The sequence below is a fragment of the Lepisosteus oculatus genome, chromosome 3 (genome assembly GCF_040954835.1).
Source record: "Lepisosteus oculatus isolate fLepOcu1 chromosome 3, fLepOcu1.hap2, whole genome shotgun sequence".
Taxonomy (NCBI): domain Eukaryota; kingdom Metazoa; phylum Chordata; class Actinopteri; order Semionotiformes; family Lepisosteidae; genus Lepisosteus; species Lepisosteus oculatus.
The window spans coordinates 40,210,035-40,225,833 of NC_090698.1; the positions used below are offsets into that span (position 1 = coordinate 40,210,035).

The 15,799-nt window shown below is 34.7% G+C and overlaps 1 protein-coding gene across 2 annotated transcripts in view; it reads right to left on the bottom strand.

Moving 5' to 3' along the window:
* Positions 1 to 488: 488 nt before the first annotated feature.
* npr3 (natriuretic peptide receptor 3) overlaps positions 489 to 15,799 on the bottom strand; it is a 35,429-nt gene continuing 20,118 nt past the window's right edge. The window contains exons 4-8 of one of the 2 annotated variants that reach the window (XM_015365371.2): positions 11,339 to 11,474; positions 9,797 to 9,891; positions 8,943 to 9,066; positions 8,053 to 8,137; positions 489 to 6,647 (exon numbers count right to left, since the gene is read on the bottom strand). In XM_015365371.2, coding sequence (XP_015220857.1) covers positions 6,536 to 6,647; positions 8,053 to 8,137; positions 8,943 to 9,066; positions 9,797 to 9,891; positions 11,339 to 11,474 — 552 coding nt within the window. In that variant the 3' untranslated portion in view covers positions 489 to 6,535. Of the gene's footprint in view, positions 6,648 to 8,052; positions 8,141 to 8,942; positions 9,067 to 9,796; positions 9,892 to 11,338; positions 11,475 to 15,799 lie in introns of both variants that reach the window. The other variant, XM_015365365.2, reaches the window with a different exon arrangement.

Sequence of the window (15,799 nt, forward strand, 5' to 3'; positions counted from 1 at the left end):
ACCTGGCCACATAGTTGTTTTGATACATTTCTACATTTGAAAAATGTTGTTACATATAGCATTATTTCCATATACTTATTTGTGTATCTTGGCTAGGGCATACTTTGATGGCTAGAGTCCTGTCCAGGGTGTATCCTGCCTCATGACCATTGCTTGATGGGATAGACATCAGTTCCCCCATGTTTCTGTATTGGATAAAGTGGTTAGAAATTGGATGGATGGCTAGGGCATACAGCAGTGCAGGAAAAAAGGTCCCACTGCAGGGCACTGATTCACTCACTAACCAGGAACAAAACTCTCTGTTATTTGGATTCAAGGTTCCACCAACTTAATAAATTAGTATTAAAAATCTGAAGCCCAAGGTTTTGCAGAGATATTTTGGAACATCAGGGGGATTTACTGTACATTCCCATAAATGCCATAGGTGCCAATTATTTGAATGACTGGCAATAATACTGGATAAAAAATAGACAACGATAAGCATACAGTATCTTTTAATTTTTTTATTTGTCCATATACCATAGCAGTCTAAGTAACTCACATTTCTGTTTTGCAGGAAATGTTTACAAAGCCATGTACACATAACCATTATTTAATAGGCATTTGGAAAAGGCAGGTGACATTTTAAAATGACCAACCTCTTCTCGAATATATTACACAAGAGGTTATATCTACAATCAGAAATATTAAATTTCTACAAAGAATGTATCAATAAATAACATCACATTATATGCAGATACTTCTACTTACTGTACATCAGAACATTTTTATAGCTTGTGCAGTATTAATGTCCCCTCTTGACTCTCTGGAAATACACAAATTTCCAACTGAGACCAGCATAGCATTTACAAAAGCCCTGAATGATGATTTGGGACATAGAAATCCCAAAATAAACATGGATATACCTTATTCATGCCCATAGATTTGCAAATATGTATGTGATTGAAATATGTTTGCAACAAGGCCTAGATACTATGACTTTCTTGTACAAGTTAGTATTTAACAGTTATCATGTATGTACACAAACCCTTCATGTAAATTCCTAACAATTTTGCTTACTTTCAAGATACCATGTACAGACAATACATTTCCCATTATCAAATAAAATCAATAGCTTATTATGTATTTGAACTGTTTGCACCTTTTAGCAAATATTCCACATCAGAATTTATATATTGCACAGTGCACAGTATGGAATTTAAATATTTTAATTTCTTTGCGTTCATTTTGATCATTTGTACACAGTACCACATTGCTGATGAGGCTGTGCTTTCATTTCAGAGAAACATATTAACAGCAGAAAATGCATGAAGCTAAAACTACTCTATAAGTCTTCTAAATGGGCATTCAGATTTGACCTAAATGCCAAGAACCTATGGTTCTACAAGGATTACTATATTATAGTGCAAGACAGAACTGCCCTGACTGATTAAAGCACTCATTAGGACAACTGAGTTGTAGATTTTAATGCACCTGTTGTACTCTTCAGGAAGGTGTTTCACCAAAATCGTTCTAGTAAAATATCCACCTGTATGATTGGATACAAATGTAAATTGGTTTGGATAAAAGCAACAGCCAAATTAGTAGTAGTGAACAAAACTAGTAGTGGAAGTAAATTGACAAGGTCTCAACTCATATACTGTAGGTAATTCACAGATAACACAGGTAACTAGCAGTACAACAAAAAGGGTGGATTAATGTAATAAGCTCATAAGATGAAAAATATTAATTTATTACAACTTTCTTACCTATTTCTCATTTTATATACTTATATAACTCATATCTTATCTAATCTATTTTAAATAAGCACCTTGCCCAACTAATATTACATTGCATCTAAAATTAAGTCGTGGGAAGAAGCATTCAGTACTCAACCTCTCTGTACTGGCAGACAGCTCCGTTAAGTAAAAATCAATAATATAATTACGTTACTCTAAAAAGAAATCGAGACATGTACTGGCAGTATGTTATACATTGGAAGCAGGCCCAGGTTTAAATGAAAGCAAAGCTGTGCTTAAAACTGACATTTGTGTAAAAAACACACTTTGTACATTTTACAAGTATAGACAGATTAAATTATTCATTTTGGTTTTCACTAAATTATTCCTACTCTAAATATGTAAGTTATTTGTAAGAAATTGTCATTTGCCAGGCTTCTGTATTCAAATGGAAGGTATTAGTGTAGAACATACACCGCCCTAGTCTGTTCTCAATATTATAAGGACTGGCTTGCATATGGCAGTTAAGACTCTTCAGAAAAGATATGCAAAACTTTTTCCAAATTAAATATAACACAACAACTGAAATACATAAGTGAAATAAGATAATTAAAAGTTAAAAATCTACTTTTGGATGCCAATTTTCACTTGAAAGCAAAACTGTGTTTCTTGGCTAGAGAAGAGATTAATCTCAGCATTGACAGTGTTCCAAGTATTTTGTGAGATTGAAGTGGATTAAGTATGTGCTAAAAGGCTTATGTCTACCTTAGCCATGTTGAATTCTGTGATTTCAGTTCTTTGTGGAAATAAGCCTACTGTAGATGTTTTTTTCTCTCTCCATTCTTCAACGTAATATTCTTTAATGGTGTATCTTAACTGTAAAATCTGATTATTATTGCTATTTCCATCAGTATAAAACCAATTAAAAATTGAGTCCATTTTCAGCTCTAAAATGCCAGCCATCAAGTACACTTTCTGTTAAGAGACATGACTAACAGTTGGAAAACTTCTTTACAGTATGTAAGGCATAGGATGACTGGATGTCAGTATTTTGTTCCAGTGACAAGAGTGATTTGGCAGGCTAGGAACTCTTTAGGATCTTTTTTCACTTCCTCTCATCTGTGCATGCTTACAGATGGCAAGGCATAGGGACGGCTGTTCTATAGAAGCCTGAACCTCTGGCTGAATCATTCCCTCCTGACCCCAGTAGTGGGCTGCTTCTTTGAAAATCCTTTTCACGGTTGGCTGATGACAAACAGTCCAGGCCTGAAGCAAAAATGTGTAATTTCTACAGTTGGCTAATAATCCACACCACACAACTGACTTCAAGCCCATCCAGGCCTGGCAGAGTTTGGCCAGTTGCGTACCACTAGCAGAGACCCAGCCATAGTGTCTCAGGAAAGACATGTGTGGACTACAGGGCTCAGACTGAGTTCAGAATAGACATCTTTACTGGTCAAGGCAACGAGCATCCCTACAATTCTAACCCTCAACATATAGGTATGGTTGTCCAGATAAGGGTGATGACTAATGTCTTCTTCATCATATCCATATTTCAGGTGCTACATGGACATCATAAGGGGATTTCTGACACACAATTGTGAAATAAAGGACCAATACTGATCCTCATGACACATGGCAAAATCATAAGAAAGACTTTTGTAGAGTTCCTTTAATTCCCTACTCTAGTATTACAACTATTACATCTGGAAACCTACATATACCTTCAAATGTTTAGATAACAAACTGACATGAATTTTCTAAGTGGGAATGTTTTGTTAAAGTAATTTAGTTAAAGTAGTTGTGTTAATACTGTTCTCATTTGTTTTGGGTTTCACGATTAATTTAGATGGATTATGCAAAAATCTGAAACCCAAACCATACCTAATTTCTCAGTTCGAGACTGTTGCTAAGATACGAGGTAAGACAGAGTTTCATGGTACATGGTTTTGCAGCTGTGAGAGAGAACAAAATATTCAAGATAAATTATATAATACCTAAAACTATTACCTAATAATACCTAAACAATGTAAAAACCCTACAAGGGGAAGACTTTTTTAAATATTAACCATGTTATATTGATTGAATAATAATGGGAGATTTTACATATTGTTGATTAGTTAATCTAGGACTAATGAAAAGTGAGAAGGTCTGCCAGCAAAACAGAAGTTACAGCTTTCACATCTCACCAATAACACTGTAGTCCTGGCCTGAATATAGACTGCAAAGTAGTCCTCTGTCACTCAAAAACTACAATATAGAATTAAATGGTCTGATATTAGATATTATTAGATATTAAATATCTAAAATGATTCCAAATTATATTGACATTAAGAGGTGATATCCTATAATGTATACATCAATATTTCTGAATTTTCTACAAAAGGTTTCACTTTTAAAAATAGATGTTGATAATATAGATGATTTAAATTTATCGATCAAAAGCATAGAAGTGTAGTTATGCAAAAATACAGCTCAAATCACACAATAACTGAAGCATACACGAATAGTACATTTGGCACTTTAATAGCACTTTAAATAATGGCTAAATTCATATTTAATTAATTCCCAGTGTTTTGTGTCTGTGCAATTTCTAACATTGCTACATGATTAATCCAATAAAAAGCTAATTAAAAGACTTCTGTACATTGAAGAACACTCTGAAAGAGTATAATTTCAATACCAGGAAACAAGCAGAGTGTCTGCAACAGGTGTTCAGTAACACTACTGTATATTATTTACTATACACATTACTAAAGAAATTGGCTTTTACTTTGTACTGTAGGTTTCTGCAATCTGAAAAAAATAAATCTCTATTATGGGTTTTACAATGTTTTGTATGCCAGGTAGGGGCTGAACATACTCTGACTGAAAAAGAGAAAACAGTACTTCACTTACAGTCCATCAATAATGTGGTGTAAAAGCATCTGCACAAATGTTAAGAAAGAATAAAACATTATGCATTTACTGCCAGATTGGTAGAAGCTTTTTACCAGCACAGTGAACAAAAAGATGGATTTTCTTTAGTGATGTCTTTTCTAATGCCAGATGAATATAATGAATCCTTTTTCATCATCCTTTACACTTATTCTGTGTTGATTCACCAGCACGTCAATCATAAATTCATTTTTTTTCTCCACATTGTTTTTAGTTCTCATTAATTATATAGTTTGCACTCAGCCTGTAACCTTCACTTTGAGCTTCATAGAACTCACTACTGAGTGTTCCTTATGTGGAGAAAAATAACCACAGGTATGGTTACCTAGCCTTTAAAGAATTAAATTGATAAATCAAAATCTACATTTTAACATGTAGGAACATAATGAGGAGTTTGTGTATGACATTTAATAGAAAAGGGAAGTCAAAGAATTTTCATCAACAGAATTTGGTGAGATACTGTAATCCCTACACTTTCTTTTTAATTATTGTGACTCAGATTTGTGAGGACTGTCTTCTGCCTAACATGCAAAAAAACAACATTACAGTTGTGATGTGCATATGCTGTAACAACAGATGGCAGCTAGATAGAAATCTGGGAAAAAAGCTCAGGGAAAGATCTTGATATTTAAACGCAAAAAAGTTTAAATATCAAGAACGTAGGGTCCAAATATACATTTTCTTTTTGCTAGATTGATTTTGTTTTTAAAAATGTTTTGATTTTCTTTTCATATTCTTTGCCTTAAAGAATTTAAATCTAATACATACATTTTTCTCTGCAATATTCACATTGAATATAAATGTAAAAAAGTATGCTACGCTGGCTGAATAATTTCTGTAAATATTCTGTGACATTTTGTCAGAATTCTAAAAGTACGCAATTTTATTATTTAGTCTAGATTATTCTAAAGAAAAATGCAAATCAGAAGGTATTGCCTCAAATGATTTCATTCATGCACATTGAAGCAGATTATAGAAGCTTCATTTATCCAGATCTTCTACTTTAAATTGTTTCCATTTTATTTGATTTTTTTGTTTTGTAGGTTAAATCCACTTTCAAGCACATACTTGAAGTCAAATATGTTGTAGAGTTTTGCATTGTGCTAGAGCAATTTAAAATATACACAGTTATCTGTTTCTCTGTATGTTTCATTAAGCCAAAGAAGTTTGAATTATAATGAAGTTTTTAAAATTTAAAATTTGTCTTTTGAATACAAATGTTTCAAAAGCTGTACATGCAGTGGTGTAACAGTACCTCCTAAATTTTCTATCACATAGATAATTCATCATGCAGACATGACTCCACATACTGTATAGATCACACCTCAAAAGAAGAAGAACAAAATTGTGCCCTTTGCCACAATTCATATTCCTTGATGCTGATCTTACAAAAAAAAGTTACATTCCTTTGTCGAAAAACTCCACTAGTCTCATTTCCTGGCATTTATGACAAGGTGTGTGAAATATCTGGATAAAAGAAGCCTTGTTGTAAACAAAGGACCACACTTTCCTCTATTGCCACTAGAGATATTAGACTTGTATTATGAACCTTATTTTTGACATTGGCTGCTGGAAGTACAAGCCTTTCTCAGCCAATCTGAGGTTATATACAGAGTGTCATCACTACCCCCAGACTCAATACTGGCCTCAAAAAAAAAGCCCTATAGCTTAAAAATACATCCTTGTTTCTACAGAGATGAAATGCTTTGAAGTGGCAGCATGTGATCGATACAACTTTCCTGAGTTTCCGAAAGTCAAAGAAATTGAGATTCAAAAATAACTCTACTTCTTAAATAAAATGAGTTCTTCAACAGCCTGCAGAGTCTTTGGTCTCATCCACCGAAAACTTTCCCCCAATTGGGTGCACTTTTTCCATTGCTCTATGCTGCTGAAAAGTTGGATCTGAGGGAGTCTTCTCGCAACTGGCGATGCTTCCCTATGTCACACTCCTCTCTCCGGGTTCTCCTCTCAATGGTTATCCTGTAGTTTTTTCTGAAAACAACAGAGGTCATAAGAATAGCCCATGCAGTCCTCAGTTCAGCTTTGTGTAGCAATGATTAAGTGCTCAGTACGCTGCCTGCTAAGCAGGCTCAAAGAGTCAGGAACTGTCTCTTTTGGAATAAAAGCTTACAGTAGCTCGACAAACTAGGTTATATTTTAATCAGAATCAACAACAGAGACTCCTTCAGAGCACCCAAGAGGAAAATGCAATCAGTAAGATATGAAGAGAGGAAAAGGGAAATTATGTACACCGCTTTTTTCAAAGGGTCTACGCCATAACGAGGACAAATTTAATTAGAGAAAATGCCTTGGGCGACTAGCAAAAAAAGATGAATTCAATGCAAGCCTTTTCAGATGTGAAAGATTAAAGCATTTCACCCTTGGAATGGGATGCCTTAACCCCACATTCCTCTTCTGCTTTGTTGTCTAACAATTCCCAGTCTATTGCCACAAAATACACCACATCCAATATTTGAACTTACTTGAAATTGCTCTCTATCTTTTCCTTTCGGGCTGATCAATGGAATTGGTGTGTTAACCTTTGCTTTTTTACCTTCAAATGCCTATGGGTATATAAGCTGACTACACCAGCCAATTTGCAAAAGAAAAGGGTAGATGTATTTCACATAAAGATACTTTCCAATACCATAAGTCCAGACCCCTAAAGTATGTAAGTATAGGTGTACTTGTACTGTTAGAATTCTGTAGGTTTATGTCTATATCAGTGCCATTTCCTTCTAATTGGGCATTTTTTCTCAAATCTGTTTAAAAAATGAGTAACATCTTATAATGGTAAGAAACTACAACCAAATGTTTGAATTGAAATACAGCAATTTTCTTTGTAATCAGTGTAAAAAAATAATTTTAGTTCAGTTTTCTAAAATTAATAATTAAAAAGTTGTTTTACGTGTCTTGCATTCATTTATTTCATGCATTGTTTTTTACTAGAACACATAATGCTTAAATCCATAAACAATCACATTATTACTACAGTCTCTTAATTATTGTAAGCGGAGAAGCAGCTTAACATGGATGTATTTGGAAATATATCAAGAATTTAGAATTTTATACTTATACAGAATAAAGTATATATTAAGTACTGTATAAGTATTTACAGTATTAATATAAAAACCTGATGTATTTATGTATACTGTATGTGACTGCAGCACATACACTTCAAATGACTACATTTCAAATGTTATTTTAATGGCTAATTTAATCCATTTAAAAACAAGTGCCACCAGCTTCTGTAAGGCCTAAACAGATGAACTAAACAAGGTTCAACCTTGTTTAAACAAGTATTTTAACCAAGTCTGATTTTTTATATGCTTCTGTTTCTTAAAAACACAACAGAAGGTGTGTTTTTAAGAAAGTGCTTTGTTTCTGGATCACTAACCTGAAAAAGTAGAAAGCCATTAGCAATGCAGTTCCCAAAAGAGCTCCAACTATAATACCAGTAACTGCAGATACTCCTAGTCCACCTGCTTAGGAAACAAAAGAAAGCTATTAGTAATCATCATGACTTCAGATGAAGATGCCTTCAGCTACTATAATACCACAGCAGGTCACTAGTGTTTAGCAATAACACACCAGTGCACTTTGTGCCATGTACTCTAATGGCCACTTCTCAGTAGATAAAGATTTCCAAATGTGGTCCTAGGTAAGAAGGAATAAATATTTACTGCTCCTACATGTACATGTACTACATGTACTTTAAAGGTGGAATTTCCAACACAAAAATGATCAGTGCTATTTAGTAAACAAACATATTGTAACGCAACGGGGGCTCAGGCGGGCGCCCTTGCCGCATTAGGTCGGCCCCCCACCATCGGGGGCTCAAACCCGGGACTCCCGCATCTCTCTGCAGCGACCTAGCCCCGTGAGCTAAAGAGAGATCTCTCCACAGCCCAGTAGCTGTGGTCCTGCTATCACAGGGAAGGGCGGTGACATCACCTGCTCTGGTACACCGGCTCTTACACAGTGCCTGTCGGCCGTAAGCGTTACAGTATTTAATAAAAAAATTGTCTCTAGATTTTCAAATACCATGTACAGTATGTTAAATTCTACTATTGGTAAAGATACCAATTTCCTCATCATACTACACAGTAAATTGTGTAAATGAGTTTGTCATTCATTTCAGTTTCCTTTGCAAGAAACTAGGTTTATCGGATCACTGAAAATTAGATAGAAAAGCACATACTGTATCAGCAAAGCTTTCTTAGCCTTTTGAGGCTTAATACTAGACAAAGGTCAACAATACAAAGAAAAACAGCAGAAATAATTTACATGATTTGTCAGGATGTTCTGGGGGTTCAGGATTTCGCGGTCTGCCTGCTGCAGGGAAAAGTTCAAACTTCATATTTGGCAGGATTTCAAAGCTTCCATTTATGCCATAGTAGTTAGCAATAACCTAAAGGAGAAAGACAAAAGAGCACAAAGGTCATAACTCCCAGAAGTCAGTGCCTTTATCAATGACTCCATGGCAGTAATTGCCCATGTCTTCTCTTCCTGAATTGGTTTCCTTCCACTGTTAATTCATATGATGACTTTCTGAATATCTAAGGGTTCTATTAATTTAAAACATTGTGCTTTTACTGAATACCATTTAAGGTTCTTATTCTCATGGGTGGATATCATTTGGTAGTGGATGGTACTGTATATCATAGTAAAAATTGTACTGTTAATGTCAGCCTTTATTGCAAGCTTTTACATTCATGATACAGTATGTATTTGTTAGTACATAAAATGCTTACAAATAGCCACAGTTAAGTCTTGTAACTGAACTCTATTTCCACAGCAATATAAAGCATTTTAGATTCAACTGGCAACAAATACATGCCGTTGTTTTTGTAAAGGATATTTTCTAACACAGAATGGTATGCATATCACAGGTTTTTGTTGCCATGCTTAAATACTGTGCTACATTGTTTAGGACATCAAATACGAGAGTTTGATAGATTTAAATAGCTAACGTAGATCTGCCTCTTAAAACACAGACAGCATGAAGAGCTTAGACAAAAGGTTTCTGTAAGGATGAAAACATTGTATCTACAGCTGTCAAAAAGTTAAAAATTTCCACACATGGGCACTGTGCTTCTTGTAGAATGATTCATGAAAAAAAGAACATGAGGTGTGCTTACCTCATGGGTGCCTGCCTTAGTATCTGTTATGGACATCACAGAGAAATCCCCATTTCTATCACCATTGGCATCCATAGACACCTGGCCTGCAATGCCTAAGGAATGGAATGCAGGGAATGTGAAAATTAATTAGCTACAAGACCTGTACATTCCAAGGAAAACAAGAGCAAGAGTCAACACAGTCCGGACAGCCAATACAACAGGAAATCTCATCAGTCTCCCAGCATTTTTGTTGGCTTTCCCTCAAGAAATTGTAATTTCATCCTTGTGTCTGCATTCCGAAATTCTTGACATTTTTTAAGTATTATTTTTTTTTAAACGAGAAAATATGACCTTGTTTTTCTAGGGATCCTGCAGAACAAAACATTGTTATTTCATGTTGGATGTGGCTCTTTAGTCACTTAAGCATATAAATGGCTTAAATGGTGCATATTCTTTTGTAACTGTACCTCAGTGACTAGCTATTTAGTGATGCCTTATCTTTACTGCATTTTTTAGAAATCCTCAAAAAAGATGGTGAATTCTGGAATGTACAAATCAGCACTTTCAATTTTAACTAAATCTTCAGGCAAGTGTATTTAACTCCTGGCTATTACTTTCCTTAATGGGAATCTTGAATTCAACTATTGAATTTGTATTAAGAAGTATGCAATACTAAATCTCTGGAGTAGTAAGGTAGAGGAGCAGTAGCTCTCCAGTAATGGCAAAGAGTAGCTTAAAAATGCTAAACTAAAATGGCTGGTTGTGTCTTGCATGACACACAGGAAGCAGTCTTCTTTATTTCAACTGTAGTATTCAGTTACAAAATTGATCTTAATACTTTTATTTATGGATAGCACAGTGGTGTTGTGCAAACCTGGGCTCAATTCTGGGATACTTCTTCTGTAAGATGTTTGCATGTTCTCTGCATATTTGAATGAGCTGTCTGTGGGTGACTTTCCTCCATCTCTAACACATGCAGGCTAGATTTGATGGGATATTTTAAAGTGTTCCTCTTTCCACAGTAATGTGCTCTTAATCTTACCTTGAAATCTACAGTATTCTCATGGGATGTGCTTCTGATTTAATGCTCAACAACCTCCTTTCTGATGTGTTAGGATTTTATTTGTAAACTTAAAAAGTTTATTCCCAATAATTTTTCACATTGAGTAAGATTTGCTATTAATAATTCAACAATAAAGCACAAATATATGTGATTAAACTGGATCGTTCACCTTTTTTCTGTAGAAATACTGTATGATCCAAATGCCATTGGTTTCTTAGGCTATAGATCAGTGTGTGAAAACAAAGCAGCTCACCTTAAAACGATGCCTTGCAAAAGTATTTACCACCTTCCAAAGATGTCCCATTTTGATGAATTACAAATTACAGTATGTACACACATCTTTTAAAGTGAATGTTCAAACTGATCACTTTTCTTTGGTGAAGCTGAAATGGGGTTAAATGGAGGGGTGAATAGCCCACACATCATCAAGGCCATATTTCGGGCCTTTTGGGATATTTCGGGAGTATTGATGAGAGGATTTTCCCATAATAACTTACCTTCAAAAGTTCTGTTCCACATTTGCTGTACAATTTTTGCTCCATCTTTCCTAGTGTAACCATTTTTCATCACTTCGTGAAGGGCTAAGGCATAAAGCAACAGAGCATCATGGAAACCCTCCACAAACATATTGATCTGCATGGAAAAGAAATAAGTTGCATTAAGAATGATGTGCATTGTCCTGGTGATCTCAACTGTCACTGCTCTGCACACAAACAATTTCTTCATTTCTTGTTGCAAAATGTTTAGATATGATCTATCCAAGAGGAATGGGTCTTTTAAAAAACAACATGTTTCAACAGCAACAGATGTAAAATGCATTTGATAAAGCAAGTTTTATATCCCATTTCTATTTCGATATCAAATTGAAATGTTAACATCAAAAACACAAAACACAGCACACAAATAATGTTATGTCTTTCCATATCACATGAGATTGATCACCATTTTAACCTTTATTATTTCAGAACCTCATCGCGATGTGTAAGCCTCCATATCCCTGAACAGCTGATGTCCTCAAAACAAGTTTAGAAAATAACACAAAATAAGGTTGTATTTGAAAGTCATAAACATGCAAGCAGTGGCTAAATAATATAACTGGAGATAGTGGAATTACAGCACAATAAGAAGTTAGAATTGTTACCAAAGGTTTGTATTTCTTTGTATTCACATTTCAGAAGCATGCAATCCCACACAAGAACATACTGTACAGTTTGCAAAGGAAAGGAGGCCATTTGGCCTACTAACTAATATGGTTTTTACTAGCTAAGTGACCTGAGGTTCTCATCCATCTTTTTCTTGAAAGAACCATTTGGTATTGGCTTCAACAACATGGCTTGTTCCAGACTCACACAAAGTACCCCCTGTTCTCAGTTTTAAAATATACTTCCTTGTATTTTCCATTCATATTCTCTGGTTCAAGTTTCACTGTTGATTCTGAACAAGTCCATAGGTTTAATTTTGTCACCAGATCCCAAGGTCAATAAAACCCCCGCACATCCATGAAAAATAATCATAAAAATAAAATCAATATGGAAAAGCAGTATAACATACTGTAGTTTTCTGCTATTTGCTATGATATAATTATTGAAGAACAAGAACTGGGAAGGACTTCTATACCAGTGACACCAATGATAAAATTAAATTAAATCCATATGTAACAAGAACAGTCTCTGCAAATACAATAATAACACATCCTAGAGAGGAGGTATCTAGTACCACGAATATGCTAAACTGATATGCCTAGCAACGGGGTCATCATAGCAGTCATGCATTTTGGACCCACCCAAATAAAATGAGACAAGTGAAGACTTCTGACATACTAAGAAATACAGTAAAGGTACCGCAATTCCACAACACATGTTTCAGCTTCAACTGGTTTCACCTGTTCATTGTCCACAAGCGTAATTGCTGTGAACCATTTTAAGAGCACGGAGAAAAGTTCCACAATAAGTTCAGTACAGTCATCTCTTTGTGCAGTCTGCCTCATGGCTCTAATTCTAGAGCAAATATAAAACAATCTGTGGGATGTACTGAGGTTCTGTGGTGGTACACAGGAGTAATATTATCTTCAGTTGGGAATTTCTTATGTTTGTGCCTGGAACAGGCATTCCCAACATCAATAACTCAGTAATTCAGACATTCTTTATCCAAAGCTATTGCCTTTCCCTGCCTGCCATCAAAAGAATGCCACACAGAACACAAAAGTGAGCATTTACAGACGGTTTACTGCCTGAATACCCCAAAAATAATTAGACTACAAGTCTGTTCCTAGACAAACACTTAAACACTATTTGTCTTCTAGAGGAAAGCATGAGACATAAAGGAATTTAAAACCCATTCCCCATGGTTCTGTATAATATTCCATTGTAGGATTTACATTTGATTTCATCTTGTGAACCTGCATTTATATACATAATGGTGTAATCATTTTCTTAATAGTATAAACTAACTTTATAGTTAACGTCAACTTCAGGAAAAAGTTGCATGTGAAAAGATACAGATCTGCACCATTTACTTCAAGAAAGCATTGCAAAAACAAAGTCATGAACAAGGCATCCTCCAAAATTAATTTTCTTCTAAGGCTCTTATAAGCAGTAGGAAAAAAGAAAAACAGCATAAAACTACTGTAACTATTGAAGAATACCGTATTTTGTTTGCTGTAATAATAGCTAACCACATACAATTAAGCCACAGCTGTGTTAAGATTCAGATAACTAAGTTTGAAGCCTACTAATCAGTGAGGTTGACACTGGCTTTAGAGTGTAATACAGTTCAAAATGCAAACCAAGTCTGTTTCAATGGCAGAACTCCTCTGGTCTCTTAGAGACATTTAAATGTTTTTCATTAGTGGACCAGATACTGGGTCTATAATTCATTTGACCATTGTTTAGGCTCTGCAGCTTGCATGTTCAATGTGTTTGCAACAGCAGTTATTAGGTTCCAACTGTGTTTTCCACATAAGCATGAGACTACTATACATTTTACTTTCATCATATTGGGGATCAGGCAGCACTGTTTCAGGAGAGTCAGTGTTTTTGCAGGCCTTCAGGCCAGGATAGCCTAGATCTGATTTAAATAAAGTGATAACTGTAAATGTAAATAGAGTTTGCAATACAATTATATTGGACACCACCACTTCCTCAATACTCTTATCTCAAATCAACTTTGTACAGTAATTGGGAGAGACAATTACCCTTAATCTTATTAGCTATAACCCTAAATCCAAATTAGGTAGTAATTCTGACCAAGAAGTGGTCAATCGTAGCACATTTTTGCTCAACAGTATGTCCAAGTTTTTTTGTTACAATCTTGTTAATCACAGCTTAAGATGCAAATTAGAATAATAGGAAGAAACTATCGTGTTACAATAAAGAGTCATCCACATTAAACTGCTGAAAGACGTTAGTTAATAATATTAATGTATGTGAAATGTTGCTACTTAAAGATCAGAGGATACCCCTGATAATCACTCATACTATACCTTTTACCATAATAATTTTAAATTTTCTTATTAATTAACTGACAGTTCGCATTTAAGATCATTTTATGCCTTTAGCAGTTTTAGGTCTTTTGGTCTGTTCTAATTGGGATTAAGGAGCAAGTTAAAATACATCTGTTTTAAAACCAATCCCCAAATCTGCCCAGAGCACAGGTGTCTTACTGTAATAATCATTAGAACACAAATGTAATCCATGTCCAATCTGTTGTCCTCACAGCACACTGCCATACAGCACACTGTATTGCTCTTGGCCATGGGTCAGTTCAGATACTTTGGAATGTGATTTTAGATCACTCTATTCTTTTTTTTTAAAAGAATGCAGTTTGTCACTTGTTGCCCTGATTTTAAAGGGCTCTGGCAGGAGAATAGAGCCATTCATTGTGGAAAATTGCTCCCTGGCTGATTGAAATATGCTTCCTCCATTGCAAAGCGAGTGGGATAGACACAAAAGGTTGCCTACAGTATCAGTAGTAAAATTCTCAGCTGACTTAACATACAGGATTTCCTCATTTTAAATAAATAACACAGATATAATCAGATGCACACAAAAATCAATACAATTCTAAAATGTTATTTAAGAGATATACCAGTCTACAGTATGTGAACACCCAGAGCTTTGCTTTCCCATGTCAGCAGTGGTAGATGTGAAATTAAAGAGTGATGTAATTCCTGGCACAGTAATTGGGATGAGCGTAGACAATTTATAATGAAAGGTACCCCACATAGAAGCGTTTTCCAAGGCTGACTAAAAGCACCCCTTTGTGTATAAACATGTTGACTCATCTTTTTTCCTTCATTCATGTGACAATCAAAATGGCATGTTATATGTCTATAAGATATGCTCTAGTGAATTCCAGGGACAAAGGGGATGTTTGTTAACCCTGCAATGCATTTCTGGGATTTTACAAGGGTTGTAACAGAAGCAATGAAGGCAGTGTTCAGAAAAGCAAAAATATCAGAAGCCAAAAAGAAACACCATTTACCTCATATCAACAAATAAAATTTAAAATTTAATCAAATCCTGGTTAATGTTGTACTCTCCCACATAACCATAATAAGGTTATGTGATGATTTAATATTAAGCCCCTATAAAAATGTTTTAAAATGGTTTATTTTTAACTGACATTCCTATAAAACTCATTTGAAGTTGAACCACTTGTTGAACCAAATTGAATTTGAATTTCAGTAGAATTCTAAGACAAATCAGTTCCACTTAATGTATATAATTAAATATTACTTTTAATATAAAATGTAAGTTATATTTACAGTATGCCTACTAAAGTTGTGAATTATCATAAAAATATTTGAGCAATGTGTGTCCTTGATGTCCTTGACATTTTGGGTTATGAACCAACTTATCTTTTATAAGACATCTGTACTTGACATGGTAAATTCAAAGAAAACAGTGAAAACCTAAAAGAATTTTTATTTTTGAATGAATCACAATAAATTAATTACA